Source organism: Myotis davidii, unplaced genomic scaffold, assembly GCF_000327345.1.
Source record: "Myotis davidii unplaced genomic scaffold, ASM32734v1 scaffold113, whole genome shotgun sequence".
In the NCBI taxonomy this organism is placed as follows: Eukaryota; Metazoa; Chordata; class Mammalia; order Chiroptera; family Vespertilionidae; genus Myotis; species Myotis davidii.
The window spans coordinates 489,243-499,945 of NW_006284356.1; the positions used below are offsets into that span (position 1 = coordinate 489,243).

The 10,703-nt window shown below is 41.9% G+C and overlaps 1 protein-coding gene and 1 pseudogene across 4 annotated transcripts in view; one reads left to right on the forward strand and one right to left on the reverse strand.

The window, feature by feature from the left end:
- UGGT1 (UDP-glucose glycoprotein glucosyltransferase 1) overlaps window positions 1–10,703 on the forward strand; it is a 160,754-nt gene that overhangs the window by 113,572 nt on the left and 36,479 nt on the right. For all 4 annotated transcript variants that reach the window (XM_006754769.2, XM_015571681.1, XM_006754768.2 and 1 more), the window contains 3 exons: window positions 4,361–4,463; window positions 5,193–5,272; window positions 6,780–6,969. In XM_006754769.2, coding sequence (XP_006754832.1) covers window positions 4,361–4,463; window positions 5,193–5,272; window positions 6,780–6,969 — 373 coding nt within the window. The remainder of the gene's footprint in view (window positions 1–4,360; window positions 4,464–5,192; window positions 5,273–6,779; window positions 6,970–10,703) is intronic.
- LOC107184969 lies at window positions 1,552–3,295 on the reverse strand (annotated as a pseudogene).

Consider the following 10,703-nt stretch of genomic DNA (forward strand, 5'->3'; position numbering starts at 1 on the left):
GTTCGCTTTGCTCCAACGTCAGGCTAACGATAGTAAACAATGTCTCCCAAAGCTTCCTGAGCAAATGCTGACTCCCACTGTTGCAGAACCATTTCTGTCACTTGGGCCCATTTCTCTGTGAGTTTATGTCTGAGAGCAGCTGGGCCCGAGGCAGTGTGCAGCCGCAGCTGCGGGCAGCACCTCACGAGCACGAAAGTCTTAGGTTGCCTTTCCCTCAGTCCAGTGGTCGGCAAACTGCTCTCGTGAGCCACATGCGGCTCTTTGGCCCCTTGAGTGTGGCTCTTCCACAAAATACCACGTGCAGGCGCGCATGTACAGTGCGATTGAAACTTCGTGGGCCATGCGCAGAAGTCGGCATTTTGTGGAAGAGCCACACTCAAGGGGCCAAAGAGCCACATGTGACTCACGAGCCGCTGTTTGCCGACCACTGCCTCAGACCCATCTATTTTTCATATAAAGTCTGTGTATAAGTTCTTACATGACTGGAAAATTTGTCTGGCATATGGTTTTCATATGTACTCATATTCATATGTAAAACTTATATATAGATCTCAGTTGTCTAAAAGTTGACATTTATTTCTAAATCCATCTGAAATAGTTCTGACTGCACCCTTTCAGAAAACAGAAACATTTAATTACATGGATCAATTGTAATTTTCTGATATTCAAAAAGAAACAGAGTTTGTTAGAACACTTTCCTTGTTCATCTTTTGTTGAAAACTATTTTGTTTTCAATAAAATAAAAATGCGTTTAGCATTATGAGGATGTCCTTTCCTTTTCCCCCCAGTTTTTTATTTGGAAAAGTTTCAAACCAAGAGAATAGTTGAAAGACTATTACAGTGAACACCCAAATATATTTAACCTAGATTTACGAATTTTTTTTTCCTACACCAAAGAAAAATGTTATTGAAGTATGTAAAAATATACGGGGGGAAAAATACATGGGAAAAGACAGACAAAGGCATTGTCATACAGCTGATTTCTAAAGTCAGTACTTTTGAAATATAAAACGATCGTTTTCCCCAAAAGTCAGTTTATTGAAAAAAATTGATTTTAAGTTGGTCTATAATTTTTCATTCAATTTTATTTACAAATATTACTAGGTTTCTCAGTTTCATCCCATATCAGAACTTTGTTTTTTGGAAATATTTACTTCTCAAAGTTGTAAATAGTTACTTCTTGCAATTAATGTCAGCAACTTTAGGGAGCTTCTCTAGTCACAAGAATTCCGGATGGCTTCTGCTCTGGAAACAGTTACCATATTGGGTTACCTACGTGAAGACTCAAGTACTGAAAGTCCAAACATTGGGGACAGTATGAGGACTGAGAGCAGGAGGACGAAGGAAAGATGGTATTATCTTTAACTGCAGACCTGCTGGAAAAGACTCCACTAATAACTTTGGTACTAGTGCTAGAGAAGCAGTTGCTGCCAATCCACAAGTTGGCTATATAACTGTCCATTTTGTATTTCCTTCTCTAAAGAATGGCAGACCTAAATAATTAGATTGCTCAATAAAATGAGCAGAGACTTTTGAGTTACAATATACTTGAACTGTGAAATAATTATTTTCTTAATTGGTTTAGCAGCCTTGGGTCTGCAAAGGCAGCAAACCCAATTTTGTTTCAAAATTAGAAGGCTGACTCAGAGGCTGTTTGTAAGATGCCTAACTATCGTCTATCGCCAGTCAGTCTTGAATGTGGACCTTCGTGAACTCAGTAACTTAATCAATGTGAAAATGATCTCATCCCTCAGCACTCAGTGTTGAGCCAGCAAAATGAGAAAAAAAAGTACACTCACAAGGTAGGAATTGGCTTATATCCTCTTATACAGCACAAGAGGAATATATATGGCAATAAAAACAATCTACATTAGACTTGTAAGAGATGATTTTGGTGTACATGTAAGTTGGCTTCAACTGACCATGACGGAATGATTGGAAAGTTTCTTCTCCTGACATAATGCCCATTCATTATAAACTGAGCTGGTCTTAGTTTCTTATAAATCTTATTTCCTTGGGTTTATCTGCTACACCCTCATGTTATAGCCATTTAACTTACAAGCTGGGCCTGCCCAGCCTCCCGCTGAAGCCTCTCTTGAGGAAGGTACCAGCTGCATTAAGCACAGACATCCTCCCGTAAGAGTCTGCACTTCACACAGCATATGAAGAACCAGCACTAGGCTCTCCAACGCAAATACCTCTCATTTCACACTATCATGGGAGCAGTGCCGTTCACTAACCTCTCCTTCCTTACAGGCAACTCAGCAGCTGTAAACGCTTTCCTTCAGTTTCAAAGCCTTTCAATACTTGTTAATTCCAAAATCCGAACACCATGTAGCTGTGGCACTTTGGGAACTAGCACACTCAGGAGAGAAGCTGTGTTCAGCATGAAGTGAGCTAGAGCATACTTCGTGTAGCAGCTTGCCAGAAAATACAGAATTATTGGAGAAATTGTGAAAAACTTGCGTGAAGATGTAAACTGTACTCTATAGTCTAGTTGTTCCCAAGGAGTTAGGAGCCTTGCTTTACCCTGGCCAGGAGTTTCAAAACGTGTTCCTTTTACAGCATGCAAAAACACATACGTCCCAGCTTACAAATAACATGTGTTCAGGCCGTGCCGCAGAACACTGAAGAAGGGAATACTGAGTAAGGCAATATGAAGCAAGCCAACGGCCTCATGCATGTGTCGGCCACATCCCTGGCTGTCCATTGCCCGGGTGTTTGGGTTCATTGCCCCTCCACCACACGCCCAGCGGGCGGTTCGGAGAAGGACCGGCTCCGCAGGACGGTGTCTCCTTGCAGCTGAACGCCAGCGGTCAGCCCCAGAGCACTAGATTCACCGATTGTTAACAAATGCCACATTTATCTCTCACCTGTGCGTGTGTATAGTACATCTAAACTGTATTTGTATGTTTGCATACAAACATGTGCGCTCACATATTTTCTGAATTACTTGAAACCATGTTTCAGACATCCTTACACATCATGCCTAAATTCTTCAGCATGTCTCACCCAAGTACCAGTCTTTCCACAGGCCTTCTCAGCATGCCCCAGCAACTTAATCCTGATACAGTCACATTAAATAATGCACAGCTCAAAACTCTCCATCGCCCTAGTAATGACATTTACAGCTATTTCATTACTTCGTATTGATCAGTCTCCTTTAATCTAAAATAGTTACCTGCTCCTTCTTTTTTTCTTTGTTTTCTTTTTGTCTTTTATGACTGACTTTTTAAAGAGTGCAGACCAGTGGTCGTGTGGAATGATTCACAGTCTGGTTTGTTTCCTCCTCGTGAGATTTAATAGTAACGTGTCTTTAGGAGGATCCCCTAAATTGGTGTATGTGGCCTTTGCCTGGGTGGGTGTTTGTACATCCTCATTGCCCCTTAGATGCAGCAGGGAAGCGTCAGGTAGAGAGCCCTCCCTGCCCTCCAGGGCCTGACACACCCGCCTGAGCAGAGTGGGGTGGCTGACCTGTGCTCTCTCACCCTGCCCTGGGGAGATCAGGTGTGAGCAGACTGAAGATTCCAGGCTAGAATGAGACCCTCTCCTTCCTCACTTGTGTGCTTTCTGAATTCTTACGTTGCCAGTGGGTGAAACTTCTGTCTCTTTGCTCTGACCCTGGTTGAATTTTCCCATTGGCATCCATCTTCTTATCACTCCGTACTTTGAGGAAATAACTCTGACCTAGTCACTGCCACAGAAAGCATGTTTCCTGGCTGACCCTTCCATGGCCAAGATGGGGAATCTGGAGCAAGAACTCTTCTCTCTAGAACAGTAGTCGCCAACCTTTTGGACCTCGCGGACGACCGGTTGGCGACCGCTGATCTAGAACACCCCTTTCTCCATGAGTCTTATACAATTAAAATGCCCTAATTGCAGATTTTATTACGATACAAATTATAATTAGAGAAATTCTTTTTATTGGGTTTGTATTAGTATTTGCTTTATATCAGAAGTTACTTATTTTTTCAAGAACGGAGGTCTGAATTATGGGTATGTGCATCCTTGCCCTAAAGTGTGTCCCTGGACCAGTGGCACGCATTGTTGGGGAGAGGGTGGGCAATGCGTTCTCTGGCCCCAGCCCAGACTTCTGACAGCATATCCACTGAAATGAGGTCCCCCAGGTGACTCCCGTGTACATCAAGATTGGTGAACCCCTGCGTTCTTTGACGTTTGCTCTACTCCCCACCAGGGGGCCTTGTTCTAGAGCTAAGGTTTTTTTGAAATGCTAAGAGGACTAATAAATTATATTGGACTCTGCCCAACCCCATGCCCCTCCAAACCCCTGTGGCAAAAACAAATTAACTTTGTTTCTTGTTTTCCTCCAGATTAATGCTTTATCTTTTGATCTCTGTAGTGCAGTTAAACTGAGGCCCAAAGAAGGAGTGACGTACTTTGATGTGGTGGCCATCCTTGACCCTGTCACCAGAGAGTCACAGAGACTGGCCCCGTTGCTCTTGGTATGGACAGCGCAGAGGCGGTACATATCCTTCTGTGAAGCGACCCCATGCCCTGTTACTCTGAGGCCGTCAGTGTCCCTTAGTTATCCTCAGAGGGCATTGGGAACCCCGTAAGGCATCTTGGGCGAGCTAATGTCTTCATGCGGAGTGGCAACGGCTCTGCAAACAGCTTCGTAAGCTTCGCTGGTACAGGTTTGATTGGTTGGCTCCTGTAATGAAGAAAAAAATTATCCTTACTTAGAGCAAAATGTCTTTGAATTAAATTGATTATGTCGTACTGTAATTTATGGTGAAGAGCTATAAAGGTTTGCTTTATCGTTTTCCCTTTTATAACTAGCATGTCTTTTAGATATGTATAAGGTATGACCGTTTTGAGAACATTTAAAAGAGTTCTGCCTAAAAGACAGTTGCTTCAACTTGTTTTATGTAGTGGTTTTCTTCTTTAAAGATAAAGTTTTAATGAAGTGTAATGAACTGACCTTCTGTTGTGGGTGTTTGTGTGCATGTGTTTTCATACCCTAGTGTCTAAGCTGCACTGAGGGATCTTTCAAAATGCTGCTGCTTCATGCCTGCGTAGGGCGGTGGCTCTCAGTGGCCATGGCACATGTGTGTGTGTGTGAGTTAGACTGTGCGCTAGAGTGTGTCTCTTTTCTTGTGATATTAAGAAATGTTCTGTCTTTTAGTATCAAGAGATAAATTTATGTGTTGTCATCTGGTTTGCTCTTTTAGGTGTTAACTCAGCTGATCAACATGAATCTAAGAGTATTTATGAACTGCCAATCTAAACTTTCTGACATGCCTTTAAAAAGGTAAAGCAAGCTCTTTAAGAAATCAACAATTGACAAACACCTAAAAGCTGGGTTTATAGATGGATTGTCATATTTGAAAAGATCACTTACTGAATGCTTAGGTTTGCTAACTCCCCGCTCTAATCAGCAGTTGTAGGAACTCTCTGGGTGTGGGTGTGGGAGCACTTCTGTGGCACTAGCCACACTCCCTGTGCTGTGCTCCCCCCCCCCCATCTCTCTCATTGGTCAGAAATATACAGTTCTCTAATTTTAGAACATTGGATCAATGTAGCTATTAAATTTACCTCTCTGTGCCGTGCTGAGAAAAGACCGGTCTGTGCTTTTATATCTTAAGATAAGAGCAGTTATTTCATGTGGAGTGTGTGTGTCCGAGGAGCTTACGGAGGCTCCTGTGTGCATCTTCAGAAGGGGGCATGCTTCCTCTCTGAGCTTTGAAATGGTCCTTATGAAAAAAGATACAGAAAGCAGTTAATAGTAACAGTATGACACATGTTGGGGCTATGGGAAATTTCCAGTTTACAAATATGCTGTGTTCTATAGGTTAGATTCTAAGTGAGTTTGTTTATTTACCAGTGCACGGTGGAGGCCGGCCAGCCCGTCCCGATCACAGGCCGGCTGGGGGGAGGGGATGCAGGAGGTTGGCTGGTCGGTCTCCCAGTCAAGAAACACATTGATTGCTTGCCTCCTGCATGAGCCTGGACCAGGGCCTCGGCCAGGAAGGAGCCTGCAACTGGAGTAACATGCCCTTGACCAGAGTCAAACCCAGGACCCTTCGGTCCACAGGCTGACACGCTGTCCACTGAGCCAAACTGGCTAGGGCTGATTCTAAGTCAGCCGTGGGCAAACTATGGCCCCTGGGCCGGATCCGGCCCTTTTGAAATGAATAAAACTAAAAAAAAAAAAGACTGTACCCTTTTATGTAATGATGTTTACTTTGAATTTATATTAGTTCACACAAACACTCCATCCATGCTTTTGTTCCGGCCCTCCGGTCCAGTTTAAGAACCCATTGTGGCCCTCGAGTCAAAAAGTTTGCCCACCCCTGTAATCTAAGTGAATTTAAACAGTGTTTGAAAGAGACAAATGAGTTCCCAGCTCCCACCATTGCCCTTGTTCAGGAGAAACGTTTAAATTATTACATACAGTGTCTTCAGGGTGCATCTGACAACCCAGTCACCATTTAGGACTTTGTAAGATAAAAGTGAGTTTTTCTCACTGAAGAGAGGCAAACACTCAGGAAATGCCTGCAACCCCACGAGCAGCCCCCACAGCAGTACAGGAAGGGGCGGCCTCCCTCTCGGTCCTATTCCTCTGGCTTTTCTTTGCATCTTCAACAACCACAGGTGGCTAGTTAGGTCAAGAAACAGTTTTGGAAACACTTTCCCAATCTGGAAGGAAACCTTCCAGATCTGTTTGTTATAAGCCAGTTTACCTTTATGGAGACCTGTAACTCAAGGGCTGTGGTTGTATTTTTTAAAAAAACTAACACTTTTCTTTTTAATTTCAGCTTTTACCGTTATGTCTTAGAACCAGAGATTTCTTTCACTTCAGACAATAGTTTTGCTAAGGGTCCAATAGCCAAATTTTTGGATATGCCACAGTCTCCTCTGTTCACTCTGAATTTGAACACACCTGAGAGTTGGATGGTAGAGTCTGTCAGAACGCCATATGACCTGGATAACATTTACTTAGAAGAGGTAAGAATGTTTACTGCGTCCAAGTGTTAATCATGTGTAGTGGTGATAGTCCCTGATGGAATAGACTGGATCACCATCTAGGCAGGTCTTTGAGATGTCAATATTCAGGCACAATTATATTCTTTAAATTAATAGCTTCATTGAGATCTGATTCCCGTACCATAAAATTCACACTTTTAAAATGTACAGTTGAGTAGTTTTCATATACTCACAGAGTCCTGTAACCAGCATCACTACCTGATTACAGGATGTTTCCGTCCCCCTTAAGGACACTCCATAACCGTTCGCAGTCACTCTCATTCCTTCTGGCCACCACTACTGTGTCTCTGTGGATTTGCCTGTTCTGACATTTCATCTAAATGGAATCATATTTTTAGGACTGCCTTCTTTCACTTAACTTATTTTCAAAATTCATCCTTGTTGTAGCATATATTAGCACATTGCCAGATAATTTATTGCCAGATTATATTCCATAGTATGGAGAGACCATATGTCAATTATTCACTCATTGATAGACATTTGGGTTGCTTCTACTTTTTGGCTATTATGATTAATGCTTCTATGAACATTCGTGCACAAGTTTTTATAGATATGCTTTTATTTCCCTTGGGTATATACTTAGAAGTGGAATTGCTAGATTGTATGATAATTCTATGTTTGACCTTTTGAAGGATGGCTGAGCTGTTTTCCAAAGTGACTATACCATTTTCCATTCCTGACCCAATGACAAATGATGATAGGCATTTTTTAATGTGTTTGTTGGTCATCTGTATACCATCTTTGAAGCAATCTGTATTCAAATATTTTGCCAATTTTTAAAAATTGCTTGTCTTTGTCAAATTGTAAGAGTTCTTTATATAGCCTGGATACTGTTCCTTATCAAATATATTATTGGCAAATAAGTTTTTTTCATTCCATGGGTTGTATTTTCACTTTCTGGATAATGTCCTGTGAAGCACAGATGTTTTAAATTTGATAAAGTCTGATTTACCTACTTATTTCTTTTGTTGTATTTGCTTTTGGTGTTCTACTTGAGAAACCATTGCTTAATACCAGATCGCAAAGATTTGCTCCTATGTTTTCTTCTAAGAGTTCCAAAATTTTAAACTCTTATATTTAGGTCTTTGACTCATTTTGAGTTATTTTTGTGTGTAGTATGAGGGTGTCAGCTTTATTCTCTCAGTGGATTTTCAGTTGCATCATTTATTGAAAAGACTGTTCTTTCCCCAGCTGAATGGTCTTGGCACCTTCGTTGAAGATAAATTAATCCTAAATGTGAAGATTTAATTCTAGACTCTCACTTCCATTCCATTGATCTGTGTCTATCCTTAGGCCAGTACCACATGTTAATACCACATGGCTTTGTAATGAGTTTTGAAATGGGTATGTGTGAGTTTTCTAATTTTGTTTCTTTTTCAAGTTTATTTTGGCTTTTTTGCCTTTTGGAATCAGCTTGTTAATATCTGCAGAAAAGGCTGTGGGATTTTGATAGGTATTACATTAAATCCCTAGATTTGGAGATTTGCCATTTAACAATACTGTGTTCTGATCTATGAATATGTGCCGGGGTCCGACCCCAGCGGGTCCAGGGTTTCCCAAAGGTGTGGACGGAGTCGGCGAAGAAGGAATGGCACGGAGACAGCGTTCAGTTGATCAGCAGCCTTGCCAGGATCTCTAGCCACAATCTCTGTGTCCATGTTCTCTTGCTAGGTTCTCCAGCCACGTTCTCCAGGTTCTCGAGCCAGGTTCTGTAGCCATGTTCTCTCGCTAGGTTCTCCAGCCAGGTTCGGTCACCAGGTTCTGTAGCCGGGTTCTTCAGCCAGGTTCTGTCTAGGTTCTCCAACCAGGTTCTGTAGCCAGGTTCTGTCCAGGATCTTTTGCCATGTTCTCTCCAGCTGTTCGTAGTTAAAGTGATTAATTACCCACCTGGCAGTTAAGAGGTTTTATTCCCTCCCTAACTTCAGGGGAAAATCCCTACCTGGGGAAACAACCTTTCTCGGAGAGGTGACCTTGGACCGGCTCCCGGCAAATAGGGCTGTTTTTCCATTTATTTAAGTCTCTAATTTCTTTCAGTAACGTTTTGTAGTTTTAGTATATACAAGCCTGTGCAAGATCATGTCACCTTCAAGTAGGGGTAATTTTACTTCTTTTTTTCCAAACTGGATTTCTTTAATTTTCTTGCCTAATTGGGAAATTTTAAAATTACTAATTCAATCTCTTGTTATGGGCCTATTTAGATTTTCTGTTTTAGCTTGTCAGTTTTCAGAGTTTTTATATCTTAGGAATTTATCTTTCTACCAGGTTATCTAATTTGTTGGCATACAGTTATTCATAACATTTTCATATAGCCTTTTCTTTTCCCTTTTTATTTTTTATTTTATTATCTTATTTTTATTCTTTTGATTGTCTACAGTTTTACATATGTCTCCTTTTTCCCAATTGATACTTCCCCCACCTCCCCAGTCATTCCCACCCCGGCCAAATACAGCCTTTTAGTTTTAGTAGCAATGTCTCCTGTTTCCTTGCTAATTTCAGTAAATTGGCTCTTCTCTCTTTTTTTGTCCTGGTCATTCTAGCTAAAAGTTTGTCAATTTGTTGATATTTTTGAAGAACCAGCTTTTGGCTTCACTGATTTTTCTCTATTTTCTGTTTTCTTGGGAATTGGGAGATCAGTAACTTAAAAACAGCCACCAAAGGATTTCGGTCTTTTTTCATGAGGTTAAATAAGTCTAGTTTCTTTAAGAAGGGTCCTTTAGGTACTGAGTTAGGGAAGAGTGTTTGTGTGTGCATACTTATCTTATTCCCCACCCCAATCCTGTCCACCATATTTTTTTTAAATATACTTTATTGATTTTTTTTTAAGGAGAGGGATAGAGAGTTAGAAACATCGATCAGCTGCCTTCTGCACACCCCCTACTGGGAATGTGCCCGCAATCAAGGTACATGCCCTTGACTGGAACCGAACCTGGGACCCTTCAGTCCACAGGCCGACTCTCTAGCCACTGAGCCAAACCAGTTAGGGCCTATCCAGCATATTTTTAAGAAATAGGAAATATCGCCAAGACCGGTTTGGCTCAGTGGATAGAGCGTCGGCCTGCGGACTGAAAGGTCCCAGGTTCGATTCCGGTCAAGGGCATGTACCTGGGTTGCGGGCACATCCCCAGTGGGAGATATGGAGGAGGCAGCTGATCGATGTTTCTCTCTCATCGATGTTTCTAACTCTCTATCTCTCTCCCTTCCTCTCTGTAAAAAATCAATAAAATACATATTTAAAAAAAGAAAAAAAAAGAAATAGGAAATATAGTCTTGCTCCCGAGGAACCAGCTTTTGTTGAAGAGGCTATGAAATAGCCACAAGAACCACTAAAGAGCAGTACAAGGAGGTAGAGAATGAGATGCAAAACAAGGTTTCTTCCATATCTTCAGAGCTTTTGTGCTCTTTTCTATTATTACTAGAGGTCCGGTGCACAAATTCATGCGCTGGCGGGGTCCCTTGGCCTGGCCTGCACCCTCTCGCAATCGGGGACCCTTCAGGGGATGTCAAACGGCTGGTTTCGGCTCTAATATGCACATAAGATTTTTGGTTAATCTCTTCCCGCCCTTCCCCATCCCCCCTTCCCTCTGAGATTCATCAGTCAGTTCCATGTTCCATGCCTGTGCATTGAGCGTCCCTGGTAGTCATTGCGCATCATAACTACCAGTCAGACGGTCGCTTAGGCTTTTATATTTACCAAG